Raw genomic sequence first — 17,753 nt, 5'->3', positions numbered from 1 at the left:
GTAAGATTTATATAGCACTTCTTTTTTTTCTTTTCTTTCTATGGATGGTTTGATTTATTGTCTATTTGTTTATGTAGAGTTTGTAGTACAGCTGTAATACACTTTCTTGTCACATTAATAATATATTATTATTATAGGCTATTTACTTAATTTCTGACACAGATTAGGTCCATAGAGACAAGACAATAAAACAATAATTTATATTAAAATAAAATGACAGTACGTTGGGTGTATACTTGGGGAGTTTTTCACACACACTAAAAAGTCTGACAATAAAAAATGTCACGTTACTGGGCCGTAAGATGCTGACAGAAACTGTGCACATGGCGCCATCTAGTGGTCAAACTAAAACACTGTCAACTTTTGGTAATGGTCCCTTCCTAGCAGCTCCTGACAAACCGGTGGCTGTCTGAAAAGAGAAACAAGCGGGATGCTTACTTCACGGTCGTGTTTACGTTCAATCCCTCAAGTCAAATGTTTGGGTTTGGATGTGGGCTGCTGGGAAATCCCCCCCCCCAGAGGGAGTGGTCCTGCCCAGAGCCTCATGTGTCTCGTCCTCCGCTGCTGCTGCTGCGGCCAACATCACTACGCATGCGCAGAAACATTGTGTGTGTGACTGTCAGTATGTAGTTTCACTTTGCGCAGATATTGGGCCGTGTTTGGCTTTCTGGTGGAAATTATTTTACCGAAACGCAACACGAAGACAAACTTTAAAGTCGCGTTTGGGGGACTTTGAAGGGTGACGGTATAATTTCGCCGGTTTAACCCTCTTCTTCTCAACACTAAACAAGAAAAACGAAGCGTAAACAACACGTTTAGCTAACTAGTCTGGAGCAACAATGTTCTGACGTCTGGAGCTAAAAATCATCTACTGACAGGTGAGTCGACCAAGTCTGTCAGTGGGACGAGCTGGTTTTAGTTGACACACTCTTTGAGTTGTCTGATTTTATTGAACGTAGCATTGGACATTCGGCGACACATCAATGGCTCCTGTCTTGACCCCAGATTTAGGTCACTGTAGCGACAGGAAGTTAAATTCAGCAAGGTAAACAGAAGACTTGTGACTTATAAGTTACCAACACCCTTCATAAAGACAGTATTACAATACAATATTGTAATATGAATACAGTGGCATGCAAAAGTTTGGGCACCCCTGATCAAAATTTCTGTTAATGTGAACAGTAAAGCAAGTGGAAGATGAAATGATCTCCAAAAGCATAAAGTTACACATTCCCTTTACATTTTAAACAATGTATTTATTTATTTTCATCTTTTACATTTTCAAAAAGACAGAAAATGAAAAGGGCACGCAGCAAAGGTTTGGGTACCCTCCATAGTTAGTACCTATAGTAGCCCGGCCCCCTAGTAAATATCTTGTCTGATACCTTGGTCAAAGTTATCTGAGAGCTTGAGTCTCCTGGGTTTCCCATTCTTTTGCAGGCTGATGGTTTGTTTCCCGGTGTCACTCTAAAATTAAAATAATACAATGATATTGCCTAAAATATTGCAAAAGAGTGTTTCATGTTTAACTTTATGCCTTTTGGAGATCATTCCATCTTCCACTTGAATTTTGACCAGGGGCCCAAACATTTGCATGCCACTGCATATGCAATACATGCCCCTTAATTGTTAGTAAATAATGATGATAATATTTCCTGCTGATGCATAGAGTAGTGTTACATATTGTGCATATGAATGAAGAGAAAGACTTTTAAGATCTACAATGAAGTCCAGAAGTCTCAGGATAATGTAGTATTTTCCTTGTTTTTTTCCTTTTCATGATTTTTTTTAGACTACCTCTGCTGCCCGGTGGCTCCGGTACACGTCACACTATGGAGCGGACCGCACTCAGACAGAACCAGCTCTGTGGCTCCTGGGAGATGAAGGAGAGACTTGGCATGGGAGGCTTTGGGCACGTCTACCTGTACCAGCACATTGTAAGTTCTGTCAGCCACCTACACACCGAGGAGAACATGAACTCCAGATCCACGTCGTCCACTGTCTTTGGCTTGTTTTAATCCCCTGTCTGTGTTTGGAGCAGGAGCTAGGAGACAAGATCGCTGTGAAACTCTGCCGCCTGGAGCTGAACTCCAAGAACAAAGACCGCTGGAGCAGAGAGATCCAAATCATGAAAAAGTGAGTTAAAACATCTGCTTGTAACTCATTAACAAACTTTCATCTTTTTGCATCTTGTCAAAGCAACCTTAATTGTTTGGCTCTCTTCCTCTTCCAGACTGAACCATGTGAATGTTGTTCAGGCCCGAGAAGTACCAGAGGAGTTGAGCTCCATTGCTTTAAATGACCTACCTCTATTGGCCATGGAGTACTGCTCAAGAGGAGACCTACGCAAGGTCCCAAATTAGTAAACTACAAAAACCCAAAGAAGTTTACGGTCTCTTTTAACAGTGCACTCTTAACCCCTGTACCTCTTCATGTAGGTGTTGAATAAGCCAGAAAACTGTTGTGGGCTAAAGGAAAGTGAAGTCCTCTCACTGCTTAGTGACATTGGTAATGTTCCCCTCAACTTGTACTTTGATATAAACCAGATCATCTCAGTCATCACAAATTAGTTTACAATGTGTATAAACAGGATAATACATCTTTTACAAACACAGGCTCTGGTATTCAGTATCTCCATGAAAACAAGATCATTCACAGAGACCTGAAGCCAGAGAACATAGTTCTGCAGGAGAATGGTGGAAAGGTAAAGTAATATCTTTGTGTACATGTATACGGCATGTATAAACTGCACTGAAATGATATTGTGTGTTATATGTGGTTGTATGTGCCTTGCTCTCACTATGAAACTGTATTTTCTCCAGCTTGTCCATAAAATCATTGATCTTGGTTATGCCAAAGACCTAGATCAGGGCAGTCTCTGTACATCCTTTGTTGGAACTCTCCAGTATCTGGTCAGTGTTGCATCATCAGTACAACCAATATGTGTCAACAATCAAGCTCTTATAAATCTATCTGTATGTGTCCCAGGCTCCAGAGCTGTTTGAGAGTAAACCCTACACTGTAACTGTGGACTACTGGAGCTTTGGCACAGTGATCTTTGAATGTACTTGTGGCTTTCGGCCCTTTTTACACCACATGCAGCCTGTACAGTGGTGAGTCAGCACTAATACATATCGACCTGCAAGACATTTGTGTTAAAGTTGGAGACAAAGAAATGAGACTGAATATAGATTTTGTTTGTTTAGAACATATTGTGGATCTCGTTTTTTGATCGTATTTAAGATTGCCTGCTTTTGTAGGACAAGTAAAGTCAAGAACAAAGGCCCTAAGGACATCATGGCAGTAGAGGACATGAATGGAGAAGTCAGATTCTCCACACATCTCCCATATCCAAACAATCTCAGCAGGTAAGGATAATACAATGTTATTTCTGACCCACCAGCGCTCCTTATTCTGGCTTACATCTGACCTTCGTATGTGGGTGTGTGCATGTGTTAAAAGGCCACTGCTGGAGCCAGTTGAGTCTTTACTACAGATGTTGCTGCTGTGGGACCCTGCAGCGCGTGGTGGAGGGCTGGATCCTGAGACAAACAAGCCAAACTGCTACACTGTCCTACAGAATATCCTGAACATGAAGGTCCAATATATGATTTTAAACTGTATTTAGACTCACTAATATCTAACTTTATGGAGCGTTTTTATGGATTTATACATGCCACTAGGCTAGAGGACGTTAAGCAGAGCAAACCTCTCATTTGGGACATTTATGACTCCAGGTGATTCATGTTTTGGACATGACGTCAGCCCAGCTGCACTCCTTGGTTTTGGGAGCTGAGGAGAGTTTACACTCCCTGCAGCTTCGACTTGAGACGCACACACAGACACACATCTCCCCGCTGAGTCAAGAGCTGCTGCTGGAGACGGGAATCTCCCTCGACCCACGCAGACCGCCCGCGCACTGTCTGCCAGAAGGATTGGTATGAGACACAAATGTAAACAAAAAGTGTCTACTGTCAATCAAACCCCAGCAAAAAGTACAGAGGACAATAGGGCCTACTTTTATTAAGTACCCCAAAATCCAAAACGCAAACAATATTTTTAAATACAAATATATATATATATATATATATATATATATATATATATATATATATATATATATATATATATATATATATATATATATATATATAAAATCCAAAACGCAAACAATATTTTTAAATACAAATATATATATATATATATATATATATATATATATATATATAATCCAAAACGCAAACAATATTTTTAAATACAAATATATATATATATATATATATATATATATATATATATATATATATATATATATATATATATATATATATACCGGTATATATATTTGTATTTAAAAATATTGTTTGCGTTTTGGATTTTGGGGTACTTTCTGCATTACTGTGTTATTTTTTGTCTTTTTTTCTGCATTTCAACAGTAATTTAACAGTTGATTTGCAGAAGAGCTAAAATAAATAAGGAATATAAGTTCATTTGTAATATTTGATGAATTTTGGACCATATGAATTAATTAATTTGTTTGCTTCTAGCCTTTCTCACTGTTCAATAAGAAAAAATATCAGCAAATCTAAACCTTAGCATAGATCTCCACTGGTGATACTTGTTCTTTGCTTTCAGCGAGGCTGGGACAGCTCCATAGTCTTCCTGTTTGATAAGAGCCTGACCAAGTATTCAGGACCGCTGACTGCCAGACCTCTGCCAGACAGTGTCAACTTTATAGGTGAGATATATAAGTTTGTATTTTATCATCAGTCTTTGTCTGTTGTTAAACTCTGGAGGGTTTCCTTTGGCCTCGAAAGTTATTGAAGGTATTCACGTTGGAGAAAAGTAAAACTAGGGAAATCTTTGTTGATGCACTCTCTGTATAAAGTGTTATATGGTGTCCAAGTGAATGTGGGAGTCACGTGTCATTCTTTTTTGTGTCGTCTCAGTCAGGGAGACCAAGACACAGCTCCCATTGTCTGCACTGAGAAAGGTGTGGGGGGAAGCAGTGAGCTACATCTGTGGACTGAAGGAGGACTATATTCGTCTGTACCAAGGACAGAAGGCTGCCATGTAAGTGCATGAACACACACATATATATATGTATATGCACTCAGCCAAAAAAACATGTCCTTATCTAGTGTTTGTGTGTGAAGGCTGAGTCTGCTGCGTTACAACACCAACCTTACACGGTACAAGAACCTGCTGTTCTCCCAGTCGCAGCAGCTCCGAGCCAAACTGACTTTCTTTAAGACCAGCATCCAGCACGACCTCGAGCAGTACACCAAGCAGAGGCACACTGGAGTCTGTGAGTTGATACAATCCTGCTGCTGAGACACATTTGTTATTCAAAATTATCCCTGAAGACCTATGTGACATTATGTGTGTCCATTTGCAGCTTCAGAAAAAATGTTGAAGACGTGGCAGGAAAATGAAAAGAAGGCTGATGGGTTTACAAAGGTAGGACAGTGTTACATCTCGCAGTAACTCTTCACACATGCAGTTTCATCAAAAGCAGCAGACTCCAAGGCTGTTTTCTGTCTGTAGGTTGCGGATGTGGGATATCTGGATGAAGAGATAGTGGCTCTGCACTCTGAGATTGTGGAATTGCAGAGGAGCCAATTTGCAAGGAGGCAAGGGGATGTAATGGAGCAGCTGTTAGTATCTCTGTCATATCCACACTGTAATCATTTTCTTAAAAATGACTTTGATATGCACTGGTTAACTCTCTCTCTGTCTTTTTTCAGTGAGGAAAAGGCTATTGAACTCTACAAGCAACTGAAAGCTAAATGCAAAAGTTAGTACCAAACATTACACATCTAAAATAGTAGACATTGGTTATAGGGGTCTCTAAATCTAGTTTGGTTAATTGATAGACATGAATGATGATGAGTACGTGTTTGAACAGGCCCCGATCCTCCACATGGCTACAGTGACAGCTCAGACATGGTGAGGACCATACTCCAAACCGTCCAGAACCAGGACAGAGTGTTAAAAGACTTGTACACTCACCTGAGGTAAGTGTCGTCCCAACAGATACACACAACTGAGGTATCGTATTAGAGTTCACTGTGTTTGATTTGTGGTTTCCCCGCCATCTCTCGTTGTTATCTGTAGTACAATTCTGGTGTGTAAGCAGCGCATCGTTGATCTGTTCCCCAAGTTGGAGAAAGCAGTGGAGAATATAAAAACTGCAGAAAAAGCAGTAATGCAGATGCAGATGAAGCGACAGAAAGAGTTCTGGTATCTCCTTAAGATTGCATGTGTGAGTATGGAACAAATGGCATCCCAGAAAGTTATCAATCATACTTTTGGAGTTTAAAGATTCGTAATGTAGTAAACTATTCAATTTAAAAGTCAAATAAGACCATAGCTGATACAGTGTGTGGTTGTGTATTTAGGCCCAGAGCAATTCTCCGTCACCGTCACTGATGGAGCAACCCACTGACAGGTGAGATCTTTACAACTATTACAGTAAAACCAGTTGCTTGGTGTTTCGCAAATGGCCACAAGAGGTCACCCCGTTCACTCTAAAGTCTAGTTGTGTGTTGGAAATGGACTCATAACCTCCTGGATTCGTACAAACATTAAGACATATATTCAATTGAGAGTCTCTTGTCTCTTTCAGTGAAACTGTTCATCATTTATTGGATGAGAATCAGCGTTATCTCGGTCAGTTAACTTCTCTGCTGCAAGATGCCACCCAGGAGATGGACTACAGTGTTATGGTACGGTATATAAAGGAATGTGTTTATGCACAAACAGATGATATGAAGTTACAGCTAGTATTTAAACTTGTCAATTCAGTGTTAATATGGGACTTTCTTTCTTAAAAACATACATTTGCCTTCAGTCTTTACTTGATCATGCTGGTTCATACTGTTTGAATGTTTTGACAGGGAATGACAAGTATCACAACATACAGTATAATAGTAATTTGTGTGGTACAATGACTTTGTGTGTTTATTTCGTCTCTAGGATCAAGACTGGAGCTGGACTCAGTACAAAACAGCGCAAGCTCAACCTCAGAAGTTGTAGAAAGTGAATTCAGTCTCTGTGTCATGAGTCAAAAATGTATACTGTAAACAAGTGCCTTATCAGAGTGACACTATCTGAAAGCTTTGTGATTCCAGACTGTATCATTTAAACACATTGTGATGTTGTTAAACGGTAATGTATGAAGAGACATAATGTGGAAAGCTACTCATGTTTTAAGTTAAAATTGTGTTATTGAATTTCAAGGTTTGAGCTGTCATCAACATTTATTTATTTTACTTCCAATACTTAGAGTAAATTGCTGCTGCTAACCAACTATGCATGATGTAATGTGAGTAAACTGTACGACACACCATGTTTTGTCTGTTTGAGCAGATTAAATGTAATTTCTTAGGATGTCTTTGTCTTTCTCTGCAAGTGTTAAACTGCTGAAGATAATGAAGTATCTGGATATCCACATTCACACAGTGGACCAGACAACTGTCTGCAAACACACAGGAAATTGCTTGTTTACAAGACCCTGGGTTCAAAATCCGCTTGGGAGCTGCTGAAACCCAACAGCAGGGATGCAGCTCAGAGTAGCATGCATAAATTATTATGACAAGAAAACAAATAACAAGAAGCTCAAAAAGTGTCGTCTTGGGAAGAATGGGGCTTACATGCAGTTACTCATGTGACTTCAGAACTATGTTATTCTTCTTTAAAGAGGGACATATCCTATGTGGAAGACTTATTTGCATTTCTGTTGTTTTACTCTCACTCTGTTTCCTGACCTAGCCTGCTCAATTAAAAAGTCCACATTACTCGACATTGTTGTAACTTCTTCAGACTATATCCATTGTCTGAGCATACCACCAGGTAAACATTAAACATCTCCATCAAATGAATTCATAAGGTACAGATTGCATCAAGAGTTCAATATCTTCAATACATGAGACATGATGTGATACACTACAATACTTTACAGTATTTTTAAAATATTGTTGGTTATACTTGTAAGCACTTGTCAGCATCTGAAGAGTTCAGTGATACACAACAATATGGCTACTGTATATTTGTTATTAACCTACTCCCAACTTATAGCAGGAAATATTTCTGTAGCATTTCTTGTACTGTATTTAACAGTATGTTCACTGAAATGTCTTACTGTTAACACTACTTACATAACATAACAAACTAACACACAGTGCATTAAAAACCTGTGGAGCAGCAGGCTGTTATTCTAAATACACAAGGCAAAACAATCTTGAATTTATTTCTATTCTATTTATTTACGAGTCAAAACCAAACCCCTGTGTCGGCCATAATGATTTCTCGCTGAAAAGAAACAAAGACACATTTGCTAACTAAATATAACAAAATAGTATTTTCCTCTTGAAAATAAAGTGTGCGACTGCCTCTGAGAAGTGGACTGGAAACGGATTGGTTGTTTCAGGCCAATAGGAACACGGCTCATTAACATATTGACGCTAAGGATCATGGGTAACTAACTAACTACTCTCTTTAAAGACGATATTTCGCTTAGCCGACCAAAACGTTACATAAATGTCGTAGTATGTAATCAAACTCGGTGAAACGCTAAAATGCTAACTTTGTGTCGACAATGTAAATATCAGCACCGTAATAGAAGAGGCTTGTTTCCACCGGTGGTATATAAACCCCCCGCCTCCCTCTCGTCTAACTGGATGTGAGGGCGATCTGGCTGCGACATCTGTCACCCCATTGATCGCTAGGGTTGATTCGGCTGATCTGGCTGGCTAGGCGGGTGTCCCCTTCCTCCCTCACCGCTCCATGTGTGTCCCTCCCGAAGCTCCGCGCTCGGTGGAAGAGGACGAGGTCCCCCCGGCGGACGACCATCCATCGGTATACCAGTAGCTGCGCTCCCCTGCTAGAACCTCCAAACAAGCTCAAGGCCCAGTTGTAGGAGAAACGTAGGGAAGTCAAGCTCCAAGCTTCAGACACATCCAAATGCGGCGCTGCACGTGGCAGTCTGCCTTACTTTTCGACTATTAAAAGTTCATTTCATTTTAATATTATTAATAACAACTATTATTATTACTAATAATAATTATTATATGCCTGATTAAATTTACATGTTTTATACACATCATACTTTTTATACGGTGATTTTCCACCACGGTGGATAATAAAGATTTATTGTATTGTATTATTATTGTATTCCATTCATTGTCTGTCTTTTAATCTTCTTAATTGTCATATTGCAATAAATAATTATATATGGTAATATACACACGCCCCGGCCCTTACATATATTTGGTATTTTCAGCTACATAAGGTATGTTTAGTTTTGTTCTGTTGCAGTCATACACCTGAATGTGGATGTTATATACGCTTAAAAATAATATACTGGATTATCAGAAAAATATACTGTAGTCCTATATATATATATCACCCATTCTTCCGACTGCCTCTGAAGGCAGCATAATGTAACATGTAAAAGCGAGAGCGAAACCTGTTGGAGGCGGTGGGTGAGGCGGGGTTGGCTAGGGGGGATGGGTCGTTGAATGATATGAGCAGAAAGAAGGCAAGGCTGGTCGACACAGTGATAAGTCATCTTATGTATCATCAACCAGCACAAACAACCACGAATTGATCATTGTACATCGGCGTTAGTGCGAGGTAAGTTAATTTGTTTCACGGTTTGCTCCAGCAGCCTGGCTAAGGCAGCGTTAGCATCAAGCTACAAGAAACCGACCCACCCGATAAACGGAGTTAGCACGACTGGCTAACCCGGCGAGCTAACGCCAACGTTACCATGAAAGGTGTGTGCCAGGTGTTGCTGGCTGGGGTTGAACTGGGTTAATTCAGACCTTAATTGAGTGGGATGGTTGCATTACGGCTGCAGTCGTCCAAACATGTTGCTGACAGAGGAAATTACAGCAAGTTACTTGCATGTCAAACCGCTTGCTTGCTAATAGGTGCAAGTTAGCGTTAGCTACATGTCCACTTTTCCAATCAAGACAGGTAAATATAACACGTTATTGTGACTGTATAACTATACATACCAGCTGTGTAAGCAGTCATCTTACGGGTAAAGTATCAGCTATTATATTGCGTTACATGCTTTTGATGTGTTGGCTTTCTACTTTGAATGATCATGAGGTTGCTTTAATTTGACGTTTTGACCTGTGCACATAATGTGTCCCTGTCCCATTACATATCAGTCGTCAGCTCTCAGTATGACATACTGTTTTCATTAAGTTACTTTCTTACCTTTTAGGTAGAAGGGGAAATAAAGAGATGACAATTCTAGGACATTAGTAAATAAAACTTTGTAATCAAGGATACATTAAAAAGCAAGAAGTTACACTCTTTTTTGTTGTAATGGCCAGTGCCAGTGTTTTTTTTTTTAAAAACAAACACAGTATGTTAAATTTTGTCTGCACCATTTATGTTAAGTTGAAATATTATAAACAGCTCAGATTAGTGTAATACTATATTGTTCAACAGCGCCAGAAACAACTATAAAGTTTAAATTTTATTGCTGAATCAACTGCTCTCTTAATGAAACTGCTGGTGTTTCATCACAGATTGGCTGTTACACCACTGTAACGGTGCTCTGAGTACATCATGTTGTATAAATATTTCTGTGTGTTTATGTTTCTTCCTCTGCTTACAGGTGATTGCCAGCAAGGATGACGATGCCGCATGTAGGGGCAGTGTTTGCAACAATAGCAGGAGTGGTGGCCATCATGTTGCACTCCTCCATTCACAAGATAGAGGAAGGACACCTTGCCGTGTACTACAGGTATCACAACAGAGGCCTTGTGCCAGTGACGGACACAACGCATACTGTTTGAATGTGGATTGCACATTGTTATTTATTTGACTGAAGCCTGTTTCCTGATGGCATATAATTTTGGCCTGGATATGTAAATATTATTTGGAGAGATGATGTGTGGATGCTTCAAACCTGTTTGAGCAAAGAGAAGGCTACTACCACCTACTATTACAGTGCAGGATTTTCCATCCCAGAGCTGAGCATGGACTTGAGAATATCAACACTGAACAAATGAATTATGACTGAGTGAACAGTGTTTAGGCCTGAGCTTAACTCCCTGTGAGCAGAGCCGTTGCAACAGGGCAGCAACCCAGGCAATCGCCCTGCTTACTATGCACAATGTTACTGTATGCCAGTTAGTGCTGCCAACGCCAATGTTTATTTCTTTCATTATCAATAGAATAATGCATTTGAGGAAAAGTAGGACTGGGGGGAAAGAAAATACATTTCTCAACTAGAATCTAAATATCAAAATCTTAACTATTGATTAAGTCCATCCATTGACAGGATATTATTATATGAGCAATAATTAATTTTTAAAAGTCAGACCAAACAATTTGATTATGTTTGTTTCAGGGGCGGGGCACTGCTGACTTCTCCCAACGGCCCTGGATATCACATTATGCTGCCTTTCATCACCACCTACAGATCAGTGCAGGTAAACTGACCGTTCAGTCGTCCTTTTTTTTTTTGCAGAGTTATGTGGAAAGTACGAGTTCACCATATGGTGCTGCACATGAAAATCAATATATGTTCTATAAATAAGTCAGCGACCACATGCAAACAGCTGCCATTCAACCATGGCTACAGTGGTGTCATTTTGTTGTGCTACTTAATAAATGTATTTTAGATTATCTTTTTTTTTTATTAAACAAATAAGAATTGAATGAAATGATCTTCTCTCAAGGTCAACTAAGTAGCATTTGCCTGTGCTTTTATTTGCATCTTATGATCACGTTGCGATGGAGAGGGTTCAGTGTCTACTCTGTAACCTTATAAGTCAACTGAGGTTAACTATTTCCAAAGTCAGGATCAACTATTCACGTTCAAGATGAAACGTGAAGTTAATGTCATGTGTAATAGTTACATGTAATGTATTATAAATAGTGCTCACCTTTTTCTAGCCGGTCATACTTTCATAAAGTAGGAACATTAAAAACAACTTGGAAAAAGAATAATGTAAATACATGTTGAGTTGACCTTCGCAGTAGGTGAATTATCTGTTTTCTTCCAGACTACTCTCCAAACTGATGAAATCAAGAATGTGCCTTGTGGAACAAGGTAAGAGAGAGTTTACTGAGGTAGGTGTAACAAATTACCCCATCCATGAAAATGTTTTTTGTATTTAACACATACCTTCCTCTTCACAGTGGTGGTGTGATGATCTACTTTGACAGAATAGAGGTTGTTAACATGCTGGTCCCTACAGCAGGTACAAAATGTCTTTATTTCCATCATTGCAAAAGTTCATCATTGTATTGACACATGAACCGTGTCAGCTGCATTTCAACAAGCGTTAGTTACTGTTGTTCATTTATATGCAGTGGTGGAAATTGTGAGAAACTACACTGCAGACTACGACAAAACTCTAATTTTCAACAAGATTCACCACGAACTGAACCAGTTCTGCAGCGTCCACACGCTACAGGAAGTCTACATTGAGCTGTTTGGTGAGTACGGGTTTGTGATAACACAGATGGCACTGTTTCTTGTACATGCATTACATAGGAAGCAACTTGTTGTGTGAGTTCATGACTGAAATTCCTGAAATGTGATTCACAGGATGTTGTGCATTGAAAGAGCTGCTGTTGTTTTTTTGTTTTGTTTTTTCTCACAGACATCATAGATGAGAACCTAAAGACTGCGTTACAGAAAGATCTGAATTGTATGGCACCTGGACTTACAATACAGGTATTTAAATGCATACATGACACGTACAATAACCTAAGCAGAAGGATTGAAGTTGCAGTAAGAGCTAAAGGAATGTGTTTGCTCGTTACTGCTCACAAAATAAAATGAGTTTAAACTGGATGTGTAGGTGTGTGTGTGAACAGGTTACAGAGCCTATTCCATAGCTGCTCTTGCACATCTTCTCCAAAAATGTAACCCACATTGACCACAATAATATCACGTCACCACAAGAACTGTGATTGGTCCACTGTTCTTTTCTCCCTCCAGTTTAATTCTGGTGGCAAAACATCCAACAATCCTTCAACTCACTCAAATAAATGTATAAATGAAGAAAAAAAAGAAAAGAAAAAGCCATAAGAACAGAGATTGTATATTGTGTATATATATACCGTATATTTCTTTGGATGTAACTATTGTAATGTGGGCATATGTGTGTATCCTGCTTTAGCTCTGTATGACGTAGTGAATGACATAATGTAAACACAGTTCCTGTAGGTAATATAGCTTAAGCACAGTGCAACTTTTCTGTGTACAATGAATCTGTGACATCTTGAAATGGAAAGTAGGCCAAAAGGTTCACATGAAAAGCACAACCTCTATATAAATAGATTTAAAAAAAAAAAAAAAACGGTTGAGGGCAAGCTCTCTTTTTCAATGGCGCCCTGATTACAAGATTAAAAAACACCTTTTCTAAACTAATTACACAATCGCATCAAAAACACAACATCCCAACTAATCCATCTTCTACTACACTGATACCACCAGACCTGTTCCAACTGTAAAACTGCTGTCACCCACTCTGTGTGAAAATCATTGGCAGATTGATTGTGAGCGAAGGCCCATTTTGTGTTTTCTCTCTCTTCCTCTGCACTGTTTTCGACATCACCATGAAGGCTGTGCGCGTTACCAAGCCAAAGATCCCCGAGGCTATCAGGAGGAACTTTGAACTCATGTGAGTTTGTAAATCTCTTCTCTCTCCAGCTCAGTCCTGGTGCTTGTTTCAGATTACCTACAGTACGACCCACCCACTTAGTTCAAGTAAGACCACACAGAGAAGAAAATATTTGTTAAAACCTTATTTGCCTGTGTGTGTGTGTGTGTGCAGGGAAGCGGAAAAGACTCGTCTGTTAATAACAGCTCAGACTCAGAAGGTGGTGGAAAAGGAAGCGGAGACTGAACGGAAGAAAGCCATTATTGGTAACTGTGGTGTTTTACTGTAATTCAGCTTGTTGTGTTTTCATTTGCATGACCATAGTTTCCCTTTTTTTGTGCGCTCATGTGTAACTCATGTTAAAACTCACAGTTTCTTTTTGTTGTTGTTTGTTCCCACAGAGGCTGAGAAAATGGCTCTGGTAGCAAAGATCCAGTTCCAGCAGAAGGTGATGGAGAAAGAGACAGAGAAGAAGATCTCTCAAATAGAGGGTTAGCATAGATAATATTAGTTGTTTGGTTTTTTTAGATGGTTTTTTGTGCTCCTGTGTGCGGAGGCTTAAGGAGAGCTGGTTTGTCATTTGTCTGTCTCAACACTGACTCTTTGTTTCAGACGCTGCCTTCCTGGCCAGAGAGAAGGCCAGAGCTGACGCAGAATATTACTCTGCTGCCAAGATAGCTGAGGCGAACAGGGTAAAAAAAAAGTGTTTACACAGTTCCACTTAAACACACAACCACTTAATATCATCTAATCCTTGCATACTCTTTCTACAAAATCTTTACAGTTGAAGTTGACCCCGGAGTACCTGGAGCTGATGAAGTTTCAGGCCATAGCGGGCAACAGTAAGATCTACTTCGGCCAGGACATCCCTAACATGTTTGTAGAGGGAGCCAACAGTCTGAACTCCCATGGTCAGCCCAGCGAAGAAAGGACAGGAGACGCCTGATGAGGACTTGTCTGTGGAGCGGAGAGAGCGCTGAACTGAAGGTGACAGGAGTGAGAGCTTTGCGGCTGGTTTGATCAACAGCACACTTCAGTCTTCAATCGAAATGGCAAAAGAAAGAGTGGTAAAATGTAAGGTGAAAAAAAAGTGAAAGGTAGGAGGGGCAAATTAAAAAGGGAAGGATTTTTTTTTCACCTTTCCACTCTGTGGAAAAAGACAAATCCTGGGAAATAACGATGCCATAGTTTTAAAATTTAAAAAGCATAATAAATGCTTCTGCCTGGGAAGGCGGCAACAACAGTCGCCCTAATTTACACGTGCTTGCAATCAGTGCAGTGTTGAACTTTTTTGCTTTTTTGAATCTGCATTAATTCTGTTTGTTGTATGCAAGAGGAGTGATTAGTGATGAAACTGAACATGACTTTTTTTTTTTTTTTTTGAGAATTAATTTCTGGTTTAGCCGAAACTGGAACCCGACAGGCAACACTAATTAAAAGCGGGATGGTTTGTGTAAGTGTGTCATGTGGGTTAAGTCGTCTCTTACAATGAATCACCGGTTGGCTTTTCTCTCTGAACACGAGTCAGCGTGAGGGATGCTGATTCACACCCTGGATCCAATGTTGTTGGTGGATGACTTTAAAATAGTGTCAGTAACACAGTTTAATTCAAGCATCCATTTCTAATGTGGTTCCACCTACATTTACAGACTGAAATCAAACATACGAAATATGATCTGCAAAGGTTTTTCTTTTCTTTCTTTTTTTAAACGATAGCTTTCTACAAACAAGTGGCCTGACTTTGTTAAATTTTCACCTGAGCCTGTACGAGCTAGATATTACTCCACATGCACATAAGTCTTTGAAGTTGGAGGGCTGTCACCATGTGTTTATAAGTAGGTTAATATACAGTGGTGTCGGATTGGTTGTAATGTAGTTTATTTTATGTTAATTTGGTGACAGTTTGCTGTTGGTTGTGGGTGAGAGCGCGGCCGCCACTGAAAGTCTTAAGAAGCTGCACTAAGATCTGCTGTTGCATCTACTGTGAACCCACCTGAGAAAAAAAAACGGTTTTAGTGCTGCTTCAAGAAAATCTTTAAAAAGTCATTCAAGGCGATTAACGGTTAGGAAAAGGGTTGTTACACTGGAAGAAGTGTTTAAGTTGTTTTCTTTCCTCCTCCTTGTTTTTTTTTTTTGATAATCAGGGCTATGCATGTGGAAATTTGTATTGGCTTGATTCAGATGATTAGTAGTGCCTGCGTTTGTCTGCCAACTCTGTTCTTGTACAGCTTATTGAGACGTGGCTAAATGTAAATTCTCAGGAAGCGGACTTATTTTAATAAAACGGCTGCTTAGTGTTGGACAGATCCTCTGCTCTTCCGAAGTCTAAATGGGTACTTTTTTGCAAGAAAATGTAAGAAAATAACTTTATAAGCTGTGAAGTTGTAAAAAAAAGAAAAAAAAAAAGAAGAAAAGAATAATTCAAAGCTTTGATTTAATATCAAGTTAAAAACCAATGTCCAAAACATAAACAAAAATCAAAATGTGTGTTTCCAAATATTTAAGGAGACATTTTTGTTGCACCATTCCTTTGCGGTAGGTGTCTGTGACATTGAATATTATGGGCATGTCGGTCTGTCAAAGCAGGAATGACACAAACAAAAGCACCCTGTCACTGTCAGTGTTTACATTTTTGTGTAATTCACAAATTGATGTAATGCAAAATTGTTTTTTTTTTTCCAATTTCTTTTTCTAAACTATATAATTAAAATGATTTTAATGGAAACACAAGCAGCACACAGTTCCTGGTAATAACAGCAGCTTACACTTGGTGAGAATTGGTTTAACCTCTGATTTAGTTTTGCTCGACCACACGAGTTCCAGTACTACACAATAAACATTGTTTTATTTAAAGGTGAATGTTGTGCTTGGGCTTAAACCAGATGCAAGTTGGTGCTAGTTTTTATTGTTTGTTGAAGCTTTTGGATTTTGTTCAGCTCTCTGTTTCAGAAGCATAGAAAATACTTCCACGACTCAGAATTCAAGCCTTAAGTAATAATGAGTCACCCCTGAAGGTGAGATTTCAGTGATTCTTAAAAAAAACTACAGGTCTCCAGTTGAACCGGGCTGTGCGGCGTATCAAGAGCTTGGATGTGCACAATGTTACTGTACAGCCTCATCATAGACTCTAGCTGAGAAAGACACAACTAGAAGTGGACACTACTGGTGTTTTGGAGGATGTAGTGATGTTTACTTGACCTCCGGGAGGCAGTTAAAGGCTGCACTCTACGTTTGCTTTGGTGGTGGTGGTGGGTTCAAATGAAGATGCAAAAGAGGGGTATGAATCACTCAAGAAATTTTTTTTTTCTTTTTTCCTTTTCCTTTTGTCAATATTTTGTACAATCTGTGAAATTTGAACTTTGTCTCCTTGTTTTAAAAGGTTTATATGCAAAAATGTTTTGAAGTTTTGACAACGTTATAAAATAAAACCTATTTTGGTACCTCTCTCTCCTCCCTGTGCCTGTTGATGTGGACACTCTGCAGTTCACCTGGACGCCGACAGGAGGAGCACTAACACCATGTTACATGGCTCTGACTCACTTCCTCAACAGATTTTAGGTTTTTTTTTTTTTTTGCCAAGACTGAACAAAGTAAAGCAAACATAGATGGATAAGGATCAATTTATTGGTTCACACTAGGTTCAATAAAACATTGAGCATGAAAATCAATGTTAAGAAGAAAATGTAAAGATGTACTGATGCTGGAGTCTCTTGGCCCTGAGTTATAAGCATCTGCCCAAAGTCAGGGTAAAAGAACCACATCAGAAGGAAAACTGTGAATCATTGCGGCTTGTAGTTGAGCAAAAGGTTTGAGAATGTCTAAAAAAAAATCACGTGAGGTTTCACCTTACCACAAGTGAAAAATTAACTTAAATATAGATACAGATCTAAAAACGTGAGCTGTAACAACCTCCGACCGCAAAGTTTAGTTTGGATTGTAAAAGTTCCAATTCCCGACGTTTTCAACAACTGAAACTTTTTCCACATTCTCATATTTCTTATAGTGTTATAGCAGCTATCAGACACAACATGTGTTGGCCGTTGATTTATTTCATTGTCTGAGTGGTTGTGCCAACATGAGGATGACTCAGTGAACACTTAGCGGAATATACAC

At 39.2% G+C, this 17,753-nt stretch overlaps 2 protein-coding genes across 2 annotated transcripts; both read left to right on the top strand.

Moving 5' to 3' along the window:
- Positions 1-604: 604 nt before the first annotated feature.
- On the top strand, positions 605-7,375 carry LOC310997978 (inhibitor of nuclear factor kappa-B kinase subunit alpha-like). Its single transcript, XM_083987858.1, has 22 exons — positions 605-878; positions 1,793-1,937; positions 2,042-2,136; positions 2,234-2,351; positions 2,439-2,508; positions 2,616-2,704; positions 2,823-2,912; positions 2,989-3,113; positions 3,261-3,368; positions 3,463-3,598; positions 3,738-3,938; positions 4,636-4,738; positions 4,950-5,073; positions 5,157-5,308; positions 5,399-5,460; positions 5,548-5,657; positions 5,748-5,797; positions 5,909-6,017; positions 6,118-6,265; positions 6,402-6,451; positions 6,629-6,728; positions 6,979-7,375. The coding sequence occupies exons 2-22, from the start codon at positions 1,833-1,835 to the stop codon at positions 7,036-7,038; spliced, it is 2,205 nt and encodes a 734-aa protein (XP_083843984.1). The 5' UTR covers positions 605-878; positions 1,793-1,832; the 3' UTR covers positions 7,039-7,375.
- Positions 7,376-9,476: 2,101 nt separating this feature from the next.
- On the top strand, positions 9,477-17,084 carry erlin1 (ER lipid raft associated 1). Its single transcript, XM_083987846.1, has 12 exons — positions 9,477-9,636; positions 10,637-10,765; positions 11,375-11,456; positions 12,033-12,079; positions 12,169-12,230; positions 12,343-12,468; positions 12,636-12,709; positions 13,603-13,661; positions 13,815-13,906; positions 14,042-14,131; positions 14,253-14,332; positions 14,425-17,084. The coding sequence occupies exons 2-12, from the start codon at positions 10,653-10,655 to the stop codon at positions 14,584-14,586; spliced, it is 987 nt and encodes a 328-aa protein (XP_083843972.1). The 5' UTR covers positions 9,477-9,636; positions 10,637-10,652; the 3' UTR covers positions 14,587-17,084.
- Positions 17,085-17,753: the final 669 nt, after the last annotated feature.

The sequence above is a fragment of the Trachurus trachurus genome (genome assembly GCF_905171665.1).
Source record: "Trachurus trachurus genome assembly, chromosome: 15".
Lineage (NCBI taxonomy): Eukaryota > Metazoa > Chordata > Actinopteri > Carangiformes > Carangidae > Trachurus > Trachurus trachurus.
Note: the sequence above shows the minus strand (reverse complement) of the source record. Positions and strands in the feature narration are given on the sequence as shown.